Consider the following 25,626-nt stretch of genomic DNA (forward strand, 5'->3'; position numbering starts at 1 on the left):
GCGAGCAAAAGAAACATTTATACAAATGATCGTGCGTTGTCCGATCGTACACCATTCCTATATAATGTATCGTAACAGTATTTGCTATTATATTAATGATAGTAAACAGGAAAAATTGTTAGTATTAAATTGTATTTTATTTTTTATTGACTTATCCCATCCTAATGACCCCTAAAGAAAAAAATGTAAAATGATATCAATGGTAATAAGTAATTTTAAAAAATCAATGTGCATATTTAAACACTCTTTTATTTAGTCGCATTTTATTAAAGCATAAGTTTTTTTCATATACACATTTGTCTACAAATAAAGATTTATAGCAGAAATGAAGAATAATTTATAATCTTTTATCACACATTATATTCAATGTTCACTTTGAAAACAGTTCCGATTGTGTTGGATTTATTATCGTTGAATCAATTTTTAATATAGAACACGAAAATCCTTTCGACAGAAAAGTCTTGAAAAGGATTATATCGATTGGATGAAAGAACAGAAAGGAAAACCAATTTGCCGGAAACAACAATGCAGTAAGCTACACAATGAGAATTTCCAGTATCCTCAAGCAAGGCGTCGCAAAACATCAGTAATGTATGCAGAAGGATTTCTTATATCTTCTAATAAGCCTGCAATGTAACATATTTACATTTCAATCGGATCAAAGATGAATTATTAAAAGATTTAATACAAAAATTAAGTCCTTACAAATCTTTTCGTTACAAAAAAATAATTTTGAAAATATTTTAGTTACTAAATTCTTCGATTTCTTATATTTACAAAACTTACCAACAATATCGCAAAATTCCTCGAATGATGTGCACGGTAATAATTCATCACGATACGACGAAAGCACACGTTCCGAGGCTTTTAGCATGGCTTCGTCATTATGCCTGATATATTCAGCCAGAACTGAAGGCCACTGGTCGTCGGATAAAACATTTACTTTCTGTAAACATGGAAAGCATGATTTAGGTAGAAACATAACTGTTATAAATAGTTAATAATTATTAAAATGACTTCGAACCTTGAAGAAGTTTGCATAAATAGAATCCACTAGACTGAAGAAGATTAAAATATTTTTGTAAATAGCGTAATCCTTGGCGCTTGGTTCCATAATAGTCTTCGTAGTGGCTGAAGGGGACACATAACGTTGATGTGCAAGGACGAGTAATCGATTGAGGTGTGTAAGTCTATGAGATTTCCAACGAGAAGGTGTAAGTAAAAGTAGCGAAAGTGTACACTGATACAATGGACCCTCTGCTTCGTAACAACTATCAAGCCACGTAGAGCCTGGCGGTACTTCTAGGTAAGTCATTAGAGCTTTATCCTCTCTGGTTGCTGATCGCGTTCTATAAAAACAAATATCAAAAAATTGATAACATTAATAATATAAAACTTTTATATTAACATTATCAAAATATACTCACGTATTAACGACATACAGAGCCATATGTATTAAATACGGTACTATGTGCATATTTGATTGAGGACCTCCACCACCGGTATCTTCGTGGAAACTCTTCTCCTGAGCAAATCGCAAAAGAAGCAGCTTCAGATCATGAACGGTTGATGAGTAAGATATATCACGATGACTAGTGCATTCTTGCAAATATGTATTATGCCTAGCTAAACAACTGGCAAATCCAGACTCTGTAACTTGCGGACCCCACAACGGCAGTAATCCATTACATTTCGTATTAGCGTTCTGTAACGCCGCACTTTCCCACTCGTCTCTAGCGCGTGCTAACCGTACCGCCGACATATGGCAATCTACGTGAACCACGTTGAAATGCGTGACGGTCGTATAGCCTACAGTTTTTCGTTGTTTTGTCTCAAATTCTTCTACGTTGCAGCGCTTCGTGAATGTATAAACACCTAACACCTGTAACAAAATAACGATAAAGAAAATCATCATTAAATAAAATAAATATGCAAAAAGATATTTGTTATATATAAAATGCTTCTATTAATATAAATTACATAATGCTGATATATTATCGTTAATAATCAATTCCAAATTTCTAAAAAAAAAAAAAAAGCAGTAAACATTCATGACCCTAATTCTAAGATATGTAATAAAAAGAATAAGATATATACCATAGTTGGTTTAAATTTATATCCTTCGCGACAGATGACACAAATCAATCCAGTCTCATCACCTAGGTCCTCCATCTGCTGAAGAATCGTTCCGCTAGCGGTGACTTGACCCTTATCATTAGTTTGCATACCAAGTGCGCCCAATTGTCTCTCACGCATTGCCATAGCTAAGCGTTTCTTCTCGCTGCGAGTGTGCTGTCGAGCCTCTTCAATAAGTTCGGCTACACGTTTATTGGTACACAATGCTTCTAATAAATTCTCAGCTAGTGAGCCAACGTGTTCGTTTGAAGACACTTGTTCTAATCGATGGATGATACTAATAGTTATTTGCGAAACCGTCAACTACAATAAAGTAAAAGAACAATCAATTATTTCAATGTCATTTATTAGTAAAACAATGATAAAGACATTATACTGTCTATATTACCTGAGTTGGCTCATGATCCGTAGCTAATCCTGTGAGGAATCGTAGAATATATTTTAGAGCTGGTTTGGATATAAATTCCTTCAATTCATCACTATCTGTGCGTAATAACGTAGGTTTAACGCATGGGGCATGCACCTGCAAAAACGTAGAAAAATATTCATTAACCGTATAACATATTCTTATACTTATCTCATACTTGTATCGTTTTATACTCACAGTGATGTACTCAAAGGCATCTTTTACTATGCCCATACTTATAATATAATCTTTCAGTGTATTTCCAATGGCATTTCGTTCGATGCCTTGAGTGAGTATACAGAACAGTTCTAACTTCTGTTCGTCCTCAGGCGTGTGTTCAAAATCGAATTTATAAAAGTTTAATACAGGTTTGAAGTAATCGCATAGGAGTGCCATTTTCTCTTTATTGCCGTAAGTCAACGCCGCCAAGACTCTCGCAAGGTGTGCAAGTACGCTAGCACTTTGCCTAACTGCTGTAGACTGTGTACAGGATAGGAGGGCCTTGATATGTTCAGGACCACCGAGAGTACGCGAAAATGCTTCGAATGCGCTGAATGGTTGCGACGCTGCATTCGCCAATATCGTTTCCATAATCTAAAATCAATGTCAAACATTTACGTATCGCTTATAGCAGTCAACAAAAATTATCTTCTTCGTCATTATACTCACGTCTAATAATTGCTCAGTAATTTTTGCTTGAGAATTTTCCGACTCTGTGACAAGACAACGTTGGAGAACGTCTAAAAATACAGTTACGGCTCCCAATTCAGGTTTGCTGAGAACTTCTTGATTTTTCTTGACCTTCACACACAATCTGAACAATTTCAATAACACTTGAAGAAGAGGTCTCGCGCGATTCACGTCGTGTATTGCCGCCAATCTGTCCAACATAACTTGAAGACCGCCGCAGTCTGCTAGCACATTAGCCATTTTGTAAACTTCCTCATTGTTCACCTCCTGTTCGCTATTGGCATTCAAAGTTTCGACAAATTCTTCAGTTGCGTCTCCAAGCAGGCCACGCATACGATATATTACGCGCATGGCATCACATTCACCGCCTTCTAGCACCCAAACCTTCTTATAAACCTGAATAAAAAAAAATGAAAATATTATAATCTCTCATACAATACAATATAATTCTTTTTAATTAACTATATTTTTTTGTATAAAGACAGAAATAAATATTTCAAGATGAATTTTATATTTTTTCCAAAAACTGTAGTCTTACCTCTTTGACAGGAAGATCCAGACTAATAATTTTGTTATTGACAAGAAGTTCCATTCCATTATCATCTTCTAAAAGTGCGACCAACTCGCAATCTTGACAAATCTTATTTTTTACATCTCTCATAAGTGGACCAAGGCCGGGTTCTAAACTGCTATAAGGATTTCCTAACATTCTTCCCTACAAAAGTATAAAAAAATAGAGATATTCTTTACATAATTATAAAGATTTTATTTGGAAATGGACACGTGGAAGAAATAGACACTTACCTGTAAGAAATCTTCCTGTTGTGGATCCTTCTCAAGCGTTAAGAAGAATTCTCCGATATCATTTTCCTCCGGATAAATAATCGAACATAATCTTTCAAATATGAACACTGGAGTACGAACATCTTGAGGATTCTGCTTTTGTATCGTTTCAACGCAAATTGCCATGAATGCCTTAGTTTCCTCTTCGGTACCTAATACACAAGACAAATATTTTATTCTCGTGTACACGAGCAAAGATTATTGAAAACATTTAAACGCAAAAAATGTCAAGATTATTACCGGTAGTCATTTCTTCTAAAAGTTCTAATAGCTTTTCTTGCGTATCATCAATTAATCTAGTGCGCTGAACAACGAGTCTCCTAAGTGATAGGTAACCGTTTAACACCGCACCGACTAGTCGGCCCTTATATTGCTGCTTGATATTCTCTTGTTCTAAGAAAGTTGCCAAAAGTTCCGTAAGCATTTTCAATGAGTACCCTTGAGCAAGATCGCTAGTTAAAGTAGTCTCCTCCAATCTGTGTAATTCTTCTATTTCTCGGGTCAAGAGATCCGCCAACAAAGTCATTACACCGCGTATTGCCAAGAATTGCTTCCAAGGCGATTGTCTAATTAAACTTTGATACAATGTAAGAAACTCTGTGCTACTCTCGCCGGCGACACGTAGTTCTTCCAAGTAACATGTCAGCAAAACCAGAACTTCCTTTTTTCTCTCTATGCCTTGGCAAAGGCTCTCGATCATGTTACATGCTACTTGGCGTGCCAAACGAGAACTGGGATTGAAGAGAACTTCCTTTAACCAAGCACCATCGGACAGTTTCAGCGGTTGAACGCCTTGATGTCTCATGCAACGCTGATGCCACCTGTGCCCGTATTTTTCCATTAGATACAACACGCGAGTCTCCTCCTGAAACAAAGAATCGATGAAGAGAAACAAATCAAAATATTTCCAATTTTTTTATCTTTTCGTGATGAAATCATATATGTAATTAAACAATACAATAATTATGACTTTATAATTATTTTATTTTCATTCACTGGAAGGTTAATTTAATTACTTTACTTTGCAACTAACCTTTTTAAGAGATTTAGCTGTTGATGGTTCTGTCTTCTTAGCTGGCATACGGCGAAGCCATTCGGAATATGAATGTTTGGGATCGCCGCTGATCCATTTACCTACATCAATACTGACGTCTTCCGGTGGCTGTACAGTTGCTAGAGATTCGATGGTTTTATCCTGCGATTGCGTAAAAATTACATGAAAAAAAAAAAATACATTACACATATTACAACAAAAAAAAGCTACGTGCTACATTCGGTAGAATACTTACTTTATTTTTTTTCGATACCGGTTGATCTGGTTTGATAAGGCCTTGTAAAATTTTCAAACACGGCAATATGATACTTTCCATTACGACAGGACTTTTCGATTCCTTACAAGCCATTAAAAATAGCTGCATGACGCATCGCAATTTCTGTTCCCAACATGAGTCCTCTTTTTGTACAAGTGCTGCGAGAAGAGCCATTTCGTGACGTACGGCGACCGAGAGATTGGGGGTAGCAACTCGTCCGCGAAGTGTTAATGTGATTCGATTAGTTAGAAGTGAGCATATTTCTTTAGTCGATTGTGCGTTATCCCTTGTAACGAGGCACAACAATTGTCGGACGTCTTCTTGCATCTGTACTGTACCCTTTCGCAAATTGTGTTCCACGAGCTCCTGGATTAATCCTTGTTTGCACAAAACATCTCTAGCTACACTTTTGGTAGCTAATGCGCGTAATAGTATCAGGCAATGTTCCGTTGCAGCGGAAGCACATCCATAACAACGTCCAACCGGCGAAACTATCGTTTCGTCTTTCATGACGTCGTTTGCATTGGCTCCACCGTACGACAACTGCGAGCTACTTTGACCACGTTGATTTCTGTCATACGCAACGAGCTCCCTGCGACAGGCTAGAACGCGTTGGATAATTTTACTCAGCTCTTCGAAAGACGTCTTGCACTCGCCGCAATATCTTTGAGCAAGTAGCTGAATCGCTCTATTCACTTGAGTACTGCCAGATACTTGTATACCGTCTTCTAATGCTCGATCCAAACGATGCTCAGATATTTTAACGAGAAGCATTTCCAATGTAGGTTTGTTAGATATCAAAGTTTTATATACTCGATCCGCTTTTTCTAATAAAGTATTAATGGTTGCCACAGTCTTCTTTCGATCGTCGTCGTTTTCTATGGGATCAACGGCGCAGCACGGTCTGCCGGTCAGGGTGTAATCGAATTTCGCGTATTTGCAGAATCCGCAAGCGTGACATAAGAACGGATCTTTCTCATCATAATTAATCGCTCGACACTTGTGGCATTGGAATACGTTTTCACCGCAGTTCGCGCATATACCAGGATTTGCCGGTACGCTAGCGGAACATCGCGGGCACTGCAATGTTTCGGATGATGCTTGAATATTCTCGTAGAAATCGGCATACTCGATCATGAGATTACAAGCGACTATTGGCAGCGGAAATTCCATTTTGACTTCCGTCTGTCCTTGGGCAAGTGTAATCTTCTTTGCCTTGTGCCACATGGCCGGTTTATTTTTTAATTCTACGACAGCTTGCACTGACCGATTGTTGTAGTACACATTGATGGTACGAACCATTTTCGTTCTCTTCAGATCGCCTATGCGGAGAGTGATGCGACTGATGGTATGACTGCCGACTAGTTTCACAATCTGTGTCGTCGTTGTAAATTTGGAATCAACTTTAATTGACGACAGCTTGATTGTCGCCATCGGTACTTCTGGATTATTACATACAAGACAAGGTTCACTCTCCAAATAATAGCCATCTAATTCAACGAACTGTGCCAAATTAACGTAAAGATTTGCGTTAGGATGTCGCGCGAGTAACTGATTCTGCGCGTGTAAAACAGAAACCGCCTGCTCCATGTACGTGTGCATCTTCTTTCCAGCATGCGGCGTTTTCAAACAGAAGTAACCAAGTAAATCAACAAATTGTGCTGCTTTTCTGCCATAAGCTGGGACCAGAGGCCACAAACGCCATAACAGATCCAGCAAAACTTCCTGATCTGTTGGTCCACAATTTCTAAAATTAAAAAAAAAATTCATTTTTTTAATATTTTCTCTTGCAACATTATACCCCATATTTTTCATATCTACATCTATTTCACTTCTTTTGTTTTATAATTAAATTTTGTGAATAACAAGATATAGATGTGAATGATTGATAACTTACTTATAAATTGCTAGGATAAGAGAATGAGCTTGTAAACGAACGTTCGTATTATTCGTTTCAAGAAGGAAAGTTTGTATAAACTTCATCAGCAATGTGGGATGCACTTGCTTTTGAATTTGCTCGACTAAAGTCAAACATTGCGCTTCTTCGAATTTAGCCTCCGTATCAGAATCTTCTGATTTTTCCCGTTCACGCCTCTCTTTCGTACCAGTCGTTGATTTCGATTCCTAATTTAAATTTATATAGATATTAACAAACATTGAAAAAAACTCGTATTATACGATCGTATAATTTAATAAACATTTCGTTACAGTGTTACCTTTGATTTAGCATCCTTTGCTTCTTTAGATTTGTTATTTGAACAAATAGCACATTGCAACAACTGAAGCACTGTAGGACTCACGCCTTCGTCCAAAAGTGTTGAAATAGCAAAGAGATACGATAGAACTGTATTCTGTTTTAAACAAAATCGTTGCCAGTTTCCTGTACGACTGGTAGCAATCTCCACGCAACATTTAAGATGTTCAATCAATTCCACCAAAGAATCGTATGGTAGATTGATGGAATGCGGTCGAGCATGTGGCGGATCGTAACCACCGGTAGTACAACACTGTTGCACAGACTAGCAACAAGAATAATAATTCAAGCTTAGTTTACAATATTATTTTTGCTTAATATAAAAATGTTGTATAAAATTACCTGCACATGAGATATGAGGGCGTGAAGATCTCGTAATTGTCTGTATTTCTCCTTATTGCCACATATAAAGAGTAGTAATTTACGTACTTGTCGTCTGACGAATGGCGTTTGATACGACATCATGTATTCACAAAGATAAAAGTACCATGGCTGCATAAATTAAAAATAATTAATCATTTATTTTTGCAAATAAGGAAAAATCTAGTATTAAAGAAAAAGTTATTAGCAATTACCTGTTCGAATGCAGGTTGCACCACGGTACTTTCTGCATATTTGTGTACCTGATACGGCAATCGTAGAACCATTTCCGTCAATAATTGAGGATAAGGTTCAAATACATCGCCAGCATGGCCTTTAACGTATTGTCTCAAAAAGAATGGTGACATATCCGGAGGCGATGTGGTAAGATGTTCTTTGAGTAATTGACCTCCGATCATAGTGCCAGACTCTTCAGTATTAGTACTAATAACAAAACACATTTGTGAAATTAAGCTAACATAGGTTATATTTCCCTATCATATTCCCTATATGAGGATAAACTTGTAATCAACAAAACTCGATTGAATTCAGTGTTTCAATTTTAAGAAAGTGATTGAAAAGTAGTGAATAAAGAAGTATGAGAAATGAATAGTTCATCTCAAAGACTCATATTTCAATAATATTACGAGTAATGTACATATAAAATATTGGTATCAATATTATAAATTATAATTATTATAAAAACATTCATACGAAAATTGTAAAACTTACGTTTTCCAATAATCAAGTAAAGCCTGTAATAAAGTTAGACAATAGTCGATAATACCAGCTTTACTTAATATCGCAGCAGTAGTTTGTGAAACAAAGTTCGGGTTATCCGAGGGAGTCTTTGCTGCGTATTTCGAACGAGACATAAGCACGCCTAAGAAATAAAACAATAGTAATATGTACAGTGTATAGTAATATAAACTTACAGATAATTTACTTACTTAGTAAGCGCATGATAACCAAATGAACTTCCCTCTTGTTACTACGTTCGCATATGTTGTTTGTATCAGGTTTATCCATCTCCAATTCTTTCACAAGCATTTGCAACAAACGTTCTACACATGCTTTGTCTCTTTCATCTTGACCATCAAGATCAGCAGTTAACATTAATACAACCTAGTGATAAATAAAAGCTTTGATACAATTTTTTTTCGTTTAATTTTTCTGATTACATGCGACTTGTAATATGATAATAACCGTACCTGCATAAATGGAATGGCGAGCACTCCTCGAACATTTATTAGATTAGGCACAAATTGTGTAAATTTGTCCAACAATGAAAGCCGTATAGCATGTAATTTCACAGTAATCTCGCCAGTTGTATCACTTTCCTGTTCAACGCCCTGTTCTTGCTCGGTACCTTCTTCTTGCTCAGTGATCTAATAAACAAACAATAATCCATAAATATAAAATATATTCGTACCACTCATTTGAGTAGTTTCTCATGTTAAAATTTCTGAAATTCTAATCAGTTTTAGACAGAACCGATAAAATAACAAATGCATTCAAATAATACATTTTAATGTAAGAAAATTTATAAAGAAACATACTATTAATGTGCGATGATTACATAGTCATAGTTCTTTTGATAAAAAAATAAATAATACACTAGTCTCAAATAAAATTACTTAAACTTCGAAGTCTCAACAGAATGCAATTTATTTTTATTTTTTAGTAAAGGTTTATTTACTTATTTAAAAAAATGTTTTATTCCTATTATATTGTTCATACACAACTCCAATCTCTCTTAAAAATTTCAGAATTTATAAAGTCAATGGGACCTATGTTACATATTATATTCCATTCAGACTTCGACGATTAAAGGGATTCAACGAAGTCTTATAGCGTGTTATTAAAAATGTTATTTAAAATGTTTAACAAAATTTGTTCAATCGTATAAGATTTGTTTTTAAGATTATCATATAATAGAAAAAACAAAAGATTTTTATATAAAATATATTTATATATCGAATGCATTCACAGTCATTGTCGCTGTTTCTTCTGATTTCAAGAACATATATAAATCTGCTATATAAAATTCTTGAATACACGAAACTTACAGTGAAAGTTGTAGGTACATCTAGAGTATTAGTTTCAGAGCGTGGCGCTTGATTGACTCCAATTCCAATCGGAGGCATAGCACTGTCGGGAGCATTGTCTCCATATGCAGAGCTCCTACCAGAAACATTGTGTTCCCCTGTTATGCTGTCAACGGCGCTGCCTCCACTATCGCTTCCACCGCTCTCGCTACCCTTGCTGCCACCCTAACATAAAATGTATCCCAAGCGTTACTATAATATGTGCAAACGCTAAGACTCTGTTGATCCACATCCGCATATTTTTCGTGAATAATAGTACCAAGGCAAAATATATGCACTAAGACGTAACTTACTTGTTCGGCGGGAGACGTTCGAAGGGTACTACCATCAGTGGCAGCGGTTGATCCCTCATCATCGGAACCACCTGCAGAAGCGGTCGTATCAGAATAATGTCCACCTTCTTGAGCCTAATTAGAAAAAAAGTAAAGTCCATAATTATTAATGTAAAAAATTTAAGAGAGAGAGAGAGAGAGAGTATCAAATAAAATCAGAGTAGTACTTTATAAAATAATTTGTACATTTGATATGAAAAAAACATTACCTGAGCAGCGTTCGGCACTTGAACCAATCCCTGCACAGCTAAGTTTTGCAAGCTTTGCAATGTGGAACCGCTTAAATTTTGAAGACTCTGTATACCCTGCAAATTAGGAAAACCTTGCTGGAATCCTTGCCGCAGTGCTTGCAGATCTGCGGCTCCTTCGTGGTCTTGTAAACTGAGAGCTATCGCGAGTTCGACCATCGCTTCATCATCAGCGTCTGGCGGCATATCAAGCAATTGCGGGAAATTACCCGCACCGAGTAACGCTTCTAATGGATGATTAACTACCCTCGCAGCAGCCGAATTTTGATTGCCTTCGGCGCCAAGCATGACTGCTACTCTATCCACTGCCTCGACGGCTTCAATGTCAAACTGTTGTTCCACATCGCGCTCCACTGTGTCTTGAGATGCTTGCGATGGAACGGACGCGGTTTTTTCTTCGGTTTCTGCAACTACACCTACAAAAATATCGATAACAATGAAAATAAATAATAAAATATATAATCAATTCATTAAGTTTTCATTCAAATTATGGAGAATTTTCTCTATAATTCTAAAACAATTCTAAGAGATTTTCTAAATCATTTCAATTTCATACCTGGAGTACTACAGTTGGGTGGACTCGGTATATACACCCTCCTGCGTCTATATCTAGGTTTCAGTACTCTGATTATCGCGTGTTTAGCGCTAAAACTAATGGTGGTATCTGAAGATAATAATAACTGTAGATATAATTTAGCAGCTATCGCGGTATTATTTTCAACATCGCATATCGTGAAAGCATGAATTATCTCCACAATTGCGTGAACCGTTCCCTCAGTATGCGTAAGGCCCGGCATGACTACTGGAGCAAGTGCCATATTCTTAGGATACGCCATGTGTAGAGACCACAATATTTCCATTAATTGGATGACTAGATGTTGATTTACATCAGTCTTCATATTTGAACGAGCATCTAAACGGTCTTTCTCGAAAACGGGTACTAGAAATAAATAATTTCAACATTGTACACTTCATTCATTCGTTCATTTAATATAACGTCACTAATTTATAATATTACCGGTGCTTTCATCAATTGATTTATTTGCATATTGTTCAGCAAATTTCGCGAGATTGTGTGGGCGAGAAACGGCAATAGCACGAACAATAAGTACAAGTCTGTAAAAGTTCTCCGCATCTATATCTGCAGGATCATTTGCTTCTCTCATTGATTTTAAGGATTCAAGTACATGTGATAATAATGCGTGATCCTAAAATGTGCGCAGAAAAATATGATATATGTAATTATTAAAATCGTTAACAAATAATTAATCGTCGTATACCTTGTGAAGATGATAAGCCTGCTTAGTGCTGTGAAGAGCAGCTAACAAAGCTGTTGTATGCATTTGTACTGATGGAGGAGTAGGTAATATTAATAATCGTGATGCAACATCGATAGCTGTGGCTTTCAGTGAAGTTTTATTGTCATCATGAGAGGATAAGATAAATGAAGATTCCAAGACTTCAAGAATGCTGGATATCATCCTGTAAATTAAAAAAAACATTTTTTTATTAATTATATTATAATAATAAATTTATTAAAAACTATCATTTACAATTGTAGTAGATGTTATATTTACTAATTAAGATGATATATCTATTCTCTATTTATAAATTAAATACTTTATATATATGTACATATATATTATAAATACAATTGGTGATACAAAAATAATTTACAACAAAAGTAAATTTAATTAAAACTTTTAATAAATTGTTACCAGAACGTGTTTCCCAATCATAGATAGTCAGGTACAAATTTTTTATAAAAAAATATCTAATATTTATAAATTGTTTGTGGACTAACTGGTAGCACCAATTGTCAAATCTATTCCTCTACTTGTTTTCACAATAATAAAATTATGTTATATCCTTACCTTTCCATGTTAACCGAACTATCCTTTGTCGTTCTGATACAATATATGCTTGGATTAAAGAATACTTTCTTTATATAAAATAATTAACTTATGTACTTCATATACTTAAAAAAATATTCTATTAACGTACTTGTTCATTGAGGATAATGGCGCAGAAACGATAGTATTATCAGTTTCATTATTAACTGTTGTCACTGGTGCGGATGCTGGTGGACAAGATTGAATTTCTTCTATTTCTTCAGGCCATCCAAATACATCTTTAGTTTTACCATATCTATATAAAATTTAGTAATATGTTAATAACAAGATATACATTTATGTTAAAAAATTTTATGTTTGCGTTTAAAAAAAGGACATCCAATAATATTGTCATACTAACATTTTGATGGAATCGACCATAATAACACCCTCTTGATCTTGGCTTGGTCCAAAAGTGATTGTCAATTTTTTATCAGCTTGAAGACTTTCTTCCCTCGTTAAAGGTATGTCGAACCATCGGCTTCTAGTTAGCGTAGTCCGAATACTTCTGCCAAATACCTTTACAGATATAATAATTAGAAAGCTAATTTGAATTATAGAGAGAAATCTTTACATATTACAGTAAACGTTTCTCAACTCACCTCAACATACAAGGGTGCCTTTTGAATGTCCTGATTACCGAAAAGCACTCTTATTCCCGTCATTACCAAAATCACGTCGTTATTTGTAACTTCCACATTAAAGCCCATAGATTTCGTGGAGACCACATACATTCCGGTGGTGTTTAAACGATGTTTGATTTGTGCGACATTATAAATCTGCAGTAAATCGTTACCGCCGAACTCGACGTCGTTCATCACCTGACAATGTTCGAAAAAATCAATGGGAAATGTGATAGATCCTGATGGTTTTCCCAGCTTATTAGCTTTCTTTTTCCGCGTTGGCTTGATACCAGAAGGAGAACTAATTGGTTGTACAGTGGGTGACATCCAAAATCCAGTTTGCTCCATACCGGCCATATAAATTCTCAAGCTTCCATCTTCGCACAATAATATTAGTGTTGTGCGATGCTCAGCGTTCGAACTTGGATGTCGAATCGCGACCATATCCATGATTTTTGCCTTCGCGGGCATAATTTTGATCTCTTGTATCATGATTGTATCGGGCTTGATCATTAGTATCACTGGATTATTGCTGGTCTGCAAAATAGAGCAGACTAATCCAGGATGATTCGCCACCTCGCTCCATTGACACAATGGTTGCGGCTGGTTATTGTTAGATTTATTGCCGTTCGTTTTGTTACTGGCGAGATTAATTTGGAATACCACAGTTATGTCAGAGTCAGAGTCCATGTGCTTTAGCGGCGCTATGAAACTCTTGCCACAAACATAACTAAAGAATAATAATTGTAGAGCATGAGAATAGTAAATAGAAACACCTCCACCGCACACTTGACCGGTGTCTTTTATTTCCGAATGATAAACGTCTAGTGTATTTGTCACATAGAAAGCACCATGCTTGGCTTGACTTTCCTCGTCCATTACTTGGCTGTAAATGAATCCTGCAGAAGACATGAGTAACATGTGGAATGTACCGTCTTCCGCATGCATAAATGTGCAATCTCTAATTTTTCCCGTTGGCACGAGGAAATAGTATTGTGGACTTAAGGCGTCTTTTCCCAAGTCATAAATTTTAACAAAGTCTGCAGTGACTAATGCCAATTGTGTCTGTGCACCAGGAAGCCACAGTGCCTTAATAATAAAGTTTCCACTTTCGAGCTGTGGATGTAACACTAGATGATCGGACACAGTTCCAGAACTGTTAAATGTAAGCACGTGACAATCCTTGAAACCACAAACAGCCAAGAAATCCTCGTTCCATTGATTTCCAGTGACCGAAAGAACGGTGAAAGGTACCGGAGCCGAAGCAAGCCTTGTTAGAGTTAACTTTCTTTTAGAAGAATCTGCTTGCTTTAACAGTGCGCTAAGTTGTAGCACTGTTATTTTGCCCTTTTCATGTGAGACAGCTAAATGCTGTCGTTTGCCATGCGGAGACGACAGACAACACATAGCAACACGTCGTATCATATGAGCGGACAATAATTGTCTAATCGTTTGACCCTGATCTCCTGAATAATTCATTCTGACGTTTTCAAACGCGCCTTCCTGAGATCCCAAAGTTGGTAACATAAGCTGATCCGTATGCTCAAACTTTTTCTCCAGTGTGTGTAAGCGTTTAAGTGCCAATTGGGCTCGTGCATGACAACCGACTGGTGAATACCGCTGGCAAGATGAATCTACCGCAGGTACCAACACGCGCATTAAATCTACCAATGAAGATACTAATCCACTTTTCGATAATTGAGAATATATCCAATCCTTAGATGATTCTAATTGCTTCGCTAAATGTGTTTGTTTTTGAGTATCGCGTCCGCTTCTCTCGTGCTTATCGTACAAATGCACAGGACTAGATGCTCTTCGGCGTAAGCTGCTCGTGAGGAGCAGATTACTATCCGTGGGTGCACCAGCATTGTTATATGGCATGTTATTGCCTACTTGATGTTCTGAACTTTGTGGACTACGCTTTGTCAATGCTTGACACGAGCCATCATCTTTGGCACCACAATCGCAGAAGAAATTTCCGTATTTGGCATATGTAACATCATGACCACGATGACAGACGCGTGCGCATACTGTGCAAACTCCAACTCCATCGACCATGTTACATGTATGACAATGGTACCAGTGCTGATTCATAAACTCCTTTTGTGTGATCGTAAAAGTGCATAATTTGTTGCAGAGACTGTCTTCATCCGAATCTTCAGCCGCGCTATCATCATCATCATGCGGAATTTCATCCACCCAATCGCTATCGTTTAAATCGTTACTTGGTACAGCACCTTCCCATGGTGGGCTAATGGCTCGATCTTGAGATTGCGTCTGCTGTGGGCAAATCGCGCCTACTATATCAGCTATGTAATTTAATATACAACAATCCGCTTCAATATATGGCGACGGCTTATCAAATGACTGCGGATCCTTGTTCATTATCTGTTCCTTGCAAAGCTCGACCCATTCAGTTGCAGCTTTGAACAATAATGTATGTCCTTTTTCTAGTCCAGCATCAGCTAATGTAGACATAATATGCATTAAGTGTACAAATCGATTGCCTTCAATGGTAGGAGATAAAATATGGTATGTTAATGGTATAAGAACTTGAAGAATAGTTGTAGAAACGTTCGCACTAAAACTGCTTTTATCTTTTACTATATAACTTGTAAGTGCCCGCAAGAAGCGACTATTTTCATGGATTGTAAGCTGTTCATCGTTACTAGTTGCAGGCTGATTGTTAGAACCATCAGAAATGGCCCAATGAGCTTGTTCGTTATTAGATGCATTGTTTCTTTCATCTGGTTTTTGACTATCTTCTGATGTGCCAGAAACAGTTACCAATGTATTCGCAGTGCCGGCTGTAGGTGTTTGTACATTTGTTGTAGAAATAATCGCCGGGACGTTAGTTACTCCCAATATAACGTGTCTTAACCACGTTTGTAGTTTCTCATCTTCGACATTAGCAAAACTAGCCACCGAATTGCAAAGACGATCAAGCGATCCGTCACCTGGTTTTTCAGTTGTTTTGAATAACGCGCTGAAAAACTGAAAAACGTACGTGCTAAATTGTGATGAAGCTTGAGATGATGTTATAGACAATAACACAGATACAAGACTACGATTCGAGTCTGGAGCGAAGAACAAGTCTAAAGCTTTACATCCAAGAGGTTTTTCCAATAATCGCTCCCAATATTTTATACATTGATCCAGGATATCTTCATCAATAACAACTTTAATAGATCCATCTGTATTATCGGTATACTCAATTATCAGATTGTAGGTATGATTGAGTACAAACAAGTGTTCGCGCAAGAGTCGTGCCTCATTATCATTATCCTGACCTAATAACTTGGTTAGAGTACTGGTAGCCATCTCTCGTAAATAATCAGTACGAGCATCCATTGACAATGAAATAAGAATATCCACTGCTTGAGAATGTATGTCAGATTGTGGTTCCGGTGCTGTTGCAGAAGTGATGTATTCCATCATAAATGAGACTAAACAATATAGCAAATTCTTCAATGACGGATTAATAGAGAACGTTGGATGTTCAGATAAGGATTTGACATGGTAATTCACAGTAGTGAAAATGTAGCTCTCTGCTGGTATTATATCATTTGCATATGTATTCGAAGCCACAGGAGCAAACGCAATACTCTTCCATTTGTCCAGTGCGGATTTAACGCAACTTGGCAAGAACGAAACTAATGTCGATTCCGTTTCCCAATTTGCACCTGCCATTGATAAAATGTTATCTAAAATCAAATAATCCCGCATACCATATTTTTTATGTTCTTCAACAGATTCAAATGTATGATACAATATGTTAGATCGACATGATAACAGAATGGCATCTGTCAATGATAAAATATGTGGTAGAATTTCAATTATCATTTTAGTCCTGTTTGAAGGCACAGAATCCACATTTTGCGTACTCTTGGAAGTTTCAATATTTTCAGTAGAATTTTTCGATATGCTCTCATTCATGAGAACTTGTAGCTTTCCTACAACTGCAGCCAGTATACACAATGAACCAAGTTTTGGCAACGATGCTTTCGGCATTATTTTGTCAGTAGCGTTATATTCAGGTTTAAGTGAAATAATACAATTCTTTGCAAGGGTAACGTCATATTTAAGAGAGTTTACGGTGGATGATACTGTTTTTAACAAATTTTCCGCATATTGCGTATACATTCCTTGCTTCACTAAACAGTCTTTCATCCAACCAGTGAAAGTTTTATATGCAGCTCTTGGTCCCCAAATCAACGAATGAAGCAGCATAGGTCCAGCTGGTATCTCCTCACCAAGAGCAAGTTTATTCATGTAAGGAGTCGAGGGAGGTAACATCAATAATAAATCCCAACATATAGAAAAGCAATATTGAATTGCACACAGTCCAGTAAATGTAATTTTTTCTTTGTTATCAGCTCCGCTTTTTCTGTGCATATCAGTTTGATTGAGTACATTTAAAATATCAATTAATGCATCAACTAAGAGGGGATATTTCATTTTATCTGGTGTGCCCAAAATAAAGTTACAAGCCTGTAAAGCATAATAAATATATTTTACATTATATAAAACTTTTATTATAGACACAAAATTCAATCTTGTTATACAAAGTATATGTATATATTATAATAGTCAAATAATTAAATTTTGTATTATATATTGTTTAAATTAGATTTTATCATAAGAATTGTTAAAAGTTGCGCATCAAATTAAAATAGATAAATGTACAATATTATTTGTGTGAATCATAGAAATTACTTCCATAAAATAGATTTTTTTAAATAAAGAATCCAAATGTAAAACGTACCAATCCATCCAACTTTGGTGCGTCTTGATTATTAAAATCAGTCCTTGATAAACTGTAAAAACGTGGTTTCATTGAGAATTCATCTTGTGAGCCAAATTTACGATAATTATCTTCAATTTCTATCCAAGGAGTAAAAGCCCTAGCAGTCTGTTTATTTCCATCTTTTGTATCACATACTAAGCTTGTTGCAGAGAATAGATTCCATTGTACCTAAACAAAGAGAAAGAAAAAAATTAATAAAAATAATAATCATTTTGCAAAAAATTAATTATCATAATTAATAGAATAAATGTACAAGATGTTTACTACCACTCAGGCAGCACTTATGCACTGGTGGCCCAGATATCTTGCTACCTCAATTACACTGAGATAATAATTTTCTTTAGCATTTTATAAAATTGTCATTACAAAATCATAATGAAATATTACAGATAGTAAGTTATTAAATAAATTAAAACAAGTTAAACATATTTAATAATATTTTAACTTATTTTGTTTAATAATTTACTCTGTAAAATAATGACAATCTATATATATATAAAATGCTATTTATAAATATGATGCAGAAATATGTAACAAATGTCTTACTTGTTCAAGCAATACCGGATGCGCATCATATAGATGCTTCATCATATATTCAAGTAATAGTAATAGTCGGGATAAGTGCAATAGTTGATAATCTTTCATTGATGTTTTAATTGCTTCGCTGCAACGCACTGCACCACTTCCAGTTACAAGTAATACAGATTTCTTCTGCATTAAATTCAGAGAATGAAATAGGAAAAGAACTAACTGGGCATGTTCAACGTTCAAATCTGCAAATGTACATTAATATTAAGTACATAACATAAAGTTAATTAATGAAATATTCTGGATAATATGTTGAAAAATTCTTTTAACAATTATATTTACTGAAAAACAAATTATATAAATAAGTACAAAACTAATAATAAGCTAATTAATTAATTAAACGTAGTTAATTAATTAAATTTAAAAAATATTTTACTGCTTAAATAGTATACATATATATAATTATTTATAATTATATACATATTAAGATAAATTTGAAATATATTCTACCTTCATTTTCAGCTTCATATGTAGTCTGAGGATTGCATACATTCTCAACCATAGTTGTTACTAACCGATGCCATATGCTTATACACGCAGCTTCCCTTTCCAATTGAGGTTTAAGCAACAATACCTAATTATAGAAATTTTTATAAATATATACTTGATATATACATTAAAATTAGACATTAATTATTCTAAAGAATTTTAACGTAAATGCAGTATCATTAAATCAATGCACCTGTGCTAGTACGCTGAGAGTTCGTGGATACACTTGAAGAGGCCATGTAGTAGAGCTATTACTTTCTGTAGACCAAGGACTTACTCCCAAATGTTGAAGCAAGGTATTTTGCAAAGATTCACTTAGTGTATTCCATGCGAGTAAGTTGTGAGTGTAACGACTTAAAGCTTGAGAAAACTCTGAATACATAGCGCCCAATGTAGCACCATAAAATGCAGAAATTGTGCCTAAAAGTAGAACTTTATACTATAATACTGTTAATGTAGAATGTAAGAAATAAAAAGTAATAAATCTAAAATACAAAAAGCAAATATTTCAATATAAAACATACAAAAAACGGTAATTATATATATTTACCTGTTTCTGTTCTAGCTGTTTCATGATCCAGATCTCTTATAATTGCTGCCAATATAACCATTTGTTGTTCAACTAATCCATTAACTACATATTCTCGAACATATGTACTTCTGCTACCGATTAAGTGCTTATTCATAAATTGAAATATTTTTGTAGCAAGTGAAATATACTACAAAGAGAAATAAATAATTAACTTATTTGCTATAATTGATAGCAATTATAAACATTAATATGTAACGAATATAATATGAATATATAAATAATATATTCATATCAAACATTCACATTATTATCTCATAATATATATTTTTATAGATTTTTAGAAAATAATCACAATTATAGAAACATACACCATGTGGTTCTCGATTATCAGGAACTATGGTAGTAATGGTAGTGCGTTCCGCACTTGCTTCGTTATTTGTTTCTTTATTAGCATTTGTTGAAGTCTCGTCGGATGGAGCAATGGTTTCTTCAAACCATAATCCCAAAATAGGTTCGCTGTCCTCCTCTGCCGACATAATAGTTTGTTCTATATAGCGAATATATGTATATCAGTATATTAATAAAATTACTAATATGTAAACATTAATGTAAGCATTTTGAAACTGCATCTAAGTATACATATTACATATGATTAAAAATTTACAAAAATTATTTTGAAATTAATTTTTACACATTAATGATAGCATGTGCATAATATTTACGGAAAATAACTTTTTATATACATTCGATAAAATAAAACGATAAAACATGCATTAAATAGCACTTATATGTTCTAACATTCCTGCTGGCAAAAATAAAAGAAAAATTGCGAAAAAATAAAGATTATTTTGTGGCACGCGCGTGCGCTGCTGTATGTGCGCGCATGTGTACATGTATTCTAAATATATTTTTCATAATCAATCTACATAGTAAAACTAAGCTCCTACAAATATTGTACATTATAATAGAGAGTTGCACAATTTTACCCTCATCAGTAGAGTTTTCTGAACAACTCAAAAGATCTTCATAGTACGTAGTAGAATCTGATTGACTCAACGCATCTCCTTCTAGAGGATGCTTTTGTACTCTTTTTAATGTACATGCCTAAAGTAAATAAAATACATTAATGATAAAATATCATATCGATGTTTTAATATTAATGCAAATGTATATAAAATAACTCGATACCTTTCTATAACTAATGGTAGCCAGATAAAATAGCAAATGATTCAATGGCACTGCTTGTAGGAACGTTACTGCTCTTTGCAATGCTGTAGCAGTAGACAAAATATCCAGCGGTGCTGGTTCAGGAACTGCCACAATCACGTCAGAATTAGCTTCAATAGATACATCTTCCAAAAGAGCACTCATTAAATTCAATGCATGGGATGCTAATGCCACTGATAATACACCAAATCCTTGTTGTCTAGTTACATAAAAACGTTGTATTAATAAATATGTATATATACACATTTATGTATATGTATATACACACATGGATATATACATAGATATATGTGTCTCGGTACTAAGTGCATAAAATAATATATATATACGACTGGTTATTAAAATTATAATTTCAAAAATACAATATTGATGAAAACTTATAAAACAGCTAGATTATGGCAGAATATAAAAATGATTGCGTTTATCTATACAAATAATCAAGATCTAATCATATATACATATCGTGCATGTGTATACAAGGTGTGACGAATTTAAATATCAAAACTTTGAATGTGTAAGGGGGCGATAAACTAAGAAAAAAATCCTTTAGAAGTATACTTATTTTTACTTCGTTTTAGAATAACAGTCAGAAAAGGACACATGTAAGTGCTTTGTTTTCGCATTACCTCTAAAGTAGTCATAGCTGAAATTGTACATGAAAACAATAATATTCCGTTTTCTAGTGAAAAACTTTGTTTACGTTTCTGCCTTTCGCCTAGTCAGTTATTCATCAGAATGAATTACCTATCGAGTGAATTGTTTACAATATACTGTATACATATTCTAATGTTAAATATGCTAATATGGTTTTTACGTATGATTTCTGCCACGGAGGCGGTGCGAGAGTATACGCGCTGATTTTCAGACTGAAGAATGTCAGAATGGCGATTTATTTCATTGACCAGATCAATATTTGGCTGCAACACGAACTATCCATACTGAGACATTATCTCCAGATGATTAGATCATAATTGTGTGTATAAAATTTACATCTGTACATATACACGCACACATACATGTAATTTACTAGATAAATATCGTATTATATCTATAATATCTGATATTTTTTTTGATATTACAATTTTAATGACCAACAATATATAAAAGAAAATTCAAAATATAACTTTAGAAAAGTGTTGCAATTAAATCCACAAAGTAAGATACAGTATTATATATAAAATATGTAATAATTACACTTTCATGAGATTTACACGTCCACTTCCATCACGAACTTTACTTGGAGATTTTCCCTTTTCTTCTTTTCCTTTATCTGCAGCACTGAAACTGCTCACAGTTAATTGCGCTTGTAATCCAGCGACTAGGAGCCACACTCCAATCAGTAAATGATTTTGCAGAATCTAGTATAAAGATGTAATTATATAAATAATAAAAAATATAAGAAGTGTATATTTATAAATTAAAATTATCACTAGAAAATAATAGATTATAAAATATTTTTGTTAATTTTAATGTAAAGTAGATAAAATGTAACTTTTACAATATCAAAGAAAAATAAATCTCGTAGAAGTTACTTACATGTCCTCCTGCGCGCGTGCTATTTTTAATAACATTTGATACTTGGCCAAATATTTCTAAACTCTTCTCAACAACTGTAATTGCTAAAGAATCATATTCCTCGTCAGTCGTTTTTGTATTCTGATTGGTTTGACTATTCGCTGTAGTATTTGTACTACATTTAGGTGAAACTGCATTTGTTATGCCAACTATACTTGATGCTGTTGCATTTGCAATTGAACAATACAGACAAGACATAGTCAGCAATGATAACTTTTCCAACTTTTGTGGTGTTAAAGGTTCCAGTATCGGGAGAGATATCACATTATGTACAATATTAATGTCACTAACAACAGAATGTAAACTGTGTCTTATTGTATGCGCTTCTGAGGCATTTGCTGGTAAGCTGAATCCCTTTTTAGATAAATAAGCTTGATACTTTTTAGTATAACGCGATAAGTGTGGAAGATTTAAACACATATCTAATAAGGTATCACCAGCTCCCATATTCTGTAGTATGCTTATGTTGTTTGCAATAAACATCATCTGCAATACATTTTATTACTTTATGGTTTTAAATTAATTCATTTCACTAATACCAAAATATTATAATTTTAATAATTATTATTACATATGTACAATAATAATATAACAATACGAATATGACTAATTACAAATAATAATATAATCATAAAATAAATATATTTTGGTCATATAAACATTTATACTTTATTGGGACATACCTTAGTGTCAGAATGTGTCTCGCTTGAAGTGACATTAGTATTTTTGGTCGTACTATCCACAGAATTTTCATTAGTTAAAATTACAGATGATGAAAAATCTTGCAATGGCATTGTCAATTGTTCGAGAATACTGGTAGACAAATCACAACGAGACCGCATAGATTCTTTTACAGGTTGCTGAGAAGATTCCTTTTCTTTTCCACCTGGCGAAGTTGTTGCATGAGGTGGTAATTTTGAATTTTTTATTACAGAAACAAGAGCAATCTCTTCTGCAGATGTAAGTAAAGATTGTCCTGTGCATAGTGCACGTATCGGGAGTAGCAGTTGCTTCGTAGTTAAAACCGTTGATGTAGTATCTCCAGATTGTGCTTGTTGTTGTGGCAACTTGTCCACAAGATACGCAAGCAGCACTTTGCATGCTTGACAAACAATAGGTATTTGACTTTTGGCAACTGAAAATCATATTTTATAAAACTTAATATGTATTTATACCTAGTCAAAAATATATATATATAAATAAGCCTATATATTGAGAAACTTTAAAATATTTCAAATTATTCTAGTATTCAGAATAGTTTCAGAGAGATATATAAAGAGAATAAGAGCGAGCAACAAGAAGCAACAAAAAAAAAAGATAAAATATTCTTAGATATTTTAGGTAACATACTTAGATACTTCACCTAACACATATCTAAGAATATATTTATCAAGAATTATCTAAGTCATTTGTCTAAAATATCTAAGACTATTTTATCTAAATTATTCAAATACTTTACTCAATGAATAGCTATTATAGCTAAAAATTCTTAGATATTTTGCTTAAAATACCTCAATCTTTAACCTAAATATTTTTCTCAAATATCTAAAAAATATTTTACAGTTAAGTTTACCTTCTTTTTCTTTATATATCTCTCACGACAATTATTGAATAATGGAACAATTTTAAGCACATCGGAATTTTAAATAAATACATATAAAATACTTTTTGGTCGTATAAAATATTTTTACAGTAATTTACACGCGGATGCGCGGTGCTACTTACATGTATTTGCGCAACCACTAATACAATCTGCCGACAAGGCAGCGACCGCCGTGTAAAAAGTATCATATTGATCCTCGTGAGAGACAAATTTGTTCTCGCTGAAACAACAGAAGGAAAGGGGTGGATATTGTTGCCAAATGGAATAAAAGGTCGGACGAGTTCTATCCGTGACAGGCGGACATCCATATCTGCTCCGCTAAGGGGAACATGACTCTTTTGCGTCGAGAGGAGTGTATTTTAACACGGTTGCTGAACTGCAACAAATTGTACCTACCTTTTAACGATGCTTTTTATGACATCGATAACGTCATTTTTATTAAACGAACGAGGCGATGTTCCTAATATCGGTTTCATTACCGAGGCCCACTCATCATGACCACCACTCTTCGCCGCCATTTTCGATATACTGAAGTATCCGAATGATGCCGAAGCTAGAAGCTCGTTAAATTTTCGTTCTCATCATATCAACATCTATAAGACCGCGTTCATACCGTGACAGAAAAGCAGCAGCCAATCAGAACTCGTGCCGATAATAAGCAACCCAAAAAGCTGAAATTGTCGATTGCTGATTGGTTGCTGCTATTCTGCTTTCTGCTGTGGTGTGAACGCAAATTAAAGGTTTGTTCTTTCCTTGTTCGTTTATTTCTTTTCTTCCTTTTGTTCTTTTCTAAGAACATCTGCTGTATTCAGAAAAATCTTTTTATTTAAAAAAAATTTTATTATTTCGTTAATAAATCTTGAAATAAAATTTACGAAAACGTACGATTTACGAACGATATTTAAAATTTTTTTAATTTTATTTATAACTATAAATTTTTGAAAAATAAGATAATCAAATATAAATTTTTGGACTTTGAAGGGAAAAAAGAGTTAGGTCGTTCAGTAGAATAATGCAGCAGTTTCTTCTGTATTCTTGTCACCGTCGTTAACAATGTCAACAATTCAACATCGCAGCCAATACGTTAGTAAGAATCTAATAACAATCTCATCCAGCAAGAATAAACAAGCATTGTGTATTTGTGTGCCGCAGGCTCAACTTTATATGTTTTTTTGTCTTTCTCTAGTTCTAAGAATAAGTAGAACAAAATTAATTAAATCTAGATTAACGTTAATTATTAATAGAAATGGGGGGGGACATTTATTGTTAATTAATTTTTTTTGCGAACAAATTTCTGTGCTTAAAATCCAGTAAAATATAATCAGCTATTGATAGAGGAAAAAAATAAATCAAATTTAAAGAATAAAAAAATTAGTTTGACAAAGAACAATTAAAAAATTGATAAAGAACAATTCAAAAAGGTGCAATTTAATGATGAATTTGCTATAATTCTAAAATCTCATGTGAATCGGTCTTAATGAAGCAAGCATGACATGCAGACGGATGTAGACCCGCATGAACGTTTAATGATTCCTCCCCCATTTCTCCCAACCCACATTCCCATTCCATGATACATCTAACAGCTGATATCTCAGTCATATCA

General features: G+C 34.3%; 1 protein-coding gene across 1 annotated transcript; it reads right to left on the reverse strand.

Annotated features, from left to right (window-relative positions):
* Nucleotides 1-361: 361 nt before the first annotated feature.
* Nucleotides 362-24,541, reverse strand: poe (E3 ubiquitin-protein ligase-like protein poe). The gene is made up of 43 exons (XM_018548460.1): nucleotides 24,420-24,541; nucleotides 24,146-24,243; nucleotides 23,104-23,555; nucleotides 22,382-22,906; nucleotides 22,040-22,203; nucleotides 20,807-21,044; nucleotides 20,605-20,722; nucleotides 19,987-20,165; nucleotides 19,637-19,805; nucleotides 19,280-19,506; nucleotides 19,048-19,171; nucleotides 18,556-18,782; nucleotides 17,968-18,177; nucleotides 13,182-17,693; nucleotides 12,941-13,098; nucleotides 12,692-12,835; nucleotides 12,562-12,609; nucleotides 11,968-12,169; nucleotides 11,706-11,895; nucleotides 11,244-11,627; nucleotides 10,649-11,103; nucleotides 10,392-10,514; nucleotides 10,069-10,272; nucleotides 9,211-9,387; nucleotides 8,950-9,124; nucleotides 8,732-8,882; nucleotides 8,215-8,443; nucleotides 7,982-8,131; nucleotides 7,602-7,904; nucleotides 7,283-7,509; nucleotides 5,365-7,132; nucleotides 5,109-5,270; nucleotides 4,316-4,940; nucleotides 4,037-4,227; nucleotides 3,771-3,947; nucleotides 3,212-3,628; nucleotides 2,741-3,136; nucleotides 2,525-2,659; nucleotides 2,098-2,439; nucleotides 1,428-1,882; nucleotides 1,025-1,349; nucleotides 787-946; nucleotides 362-626 (listed from the first exon to the last, which is right to left on the reverse strand). Exons 1-43 carry the CDS (start codon nucleotides 24,539-24,541, stop codon nucleotides 562-564), a joined length of 15,903 nt encoding a protein of 5,300 aa, XP_018403962.1. The 3' UTR covers nucleotides 362-561.
* Between the last annotated feature and the right edge of the window lie 1,085 nt (nucleotides 24,542-25,626).

This window comes from Cyphomyrmex costatus, unplaced genomic scaffold, assembly GCF_001594065.2.
Source record: "Cyphomyrmex costatus isolate MS0001 unplaced genomic scaffold, Ccosl1.0 scaffold72, whole genome shotgun sequence".
Lineage (NCBI taxonomy): Eukaryota > Metazoa > Arthropoda > Insecta > Hymenoptera > Formicidae > Cyphomyrmex > Cyphomyrmex costatus.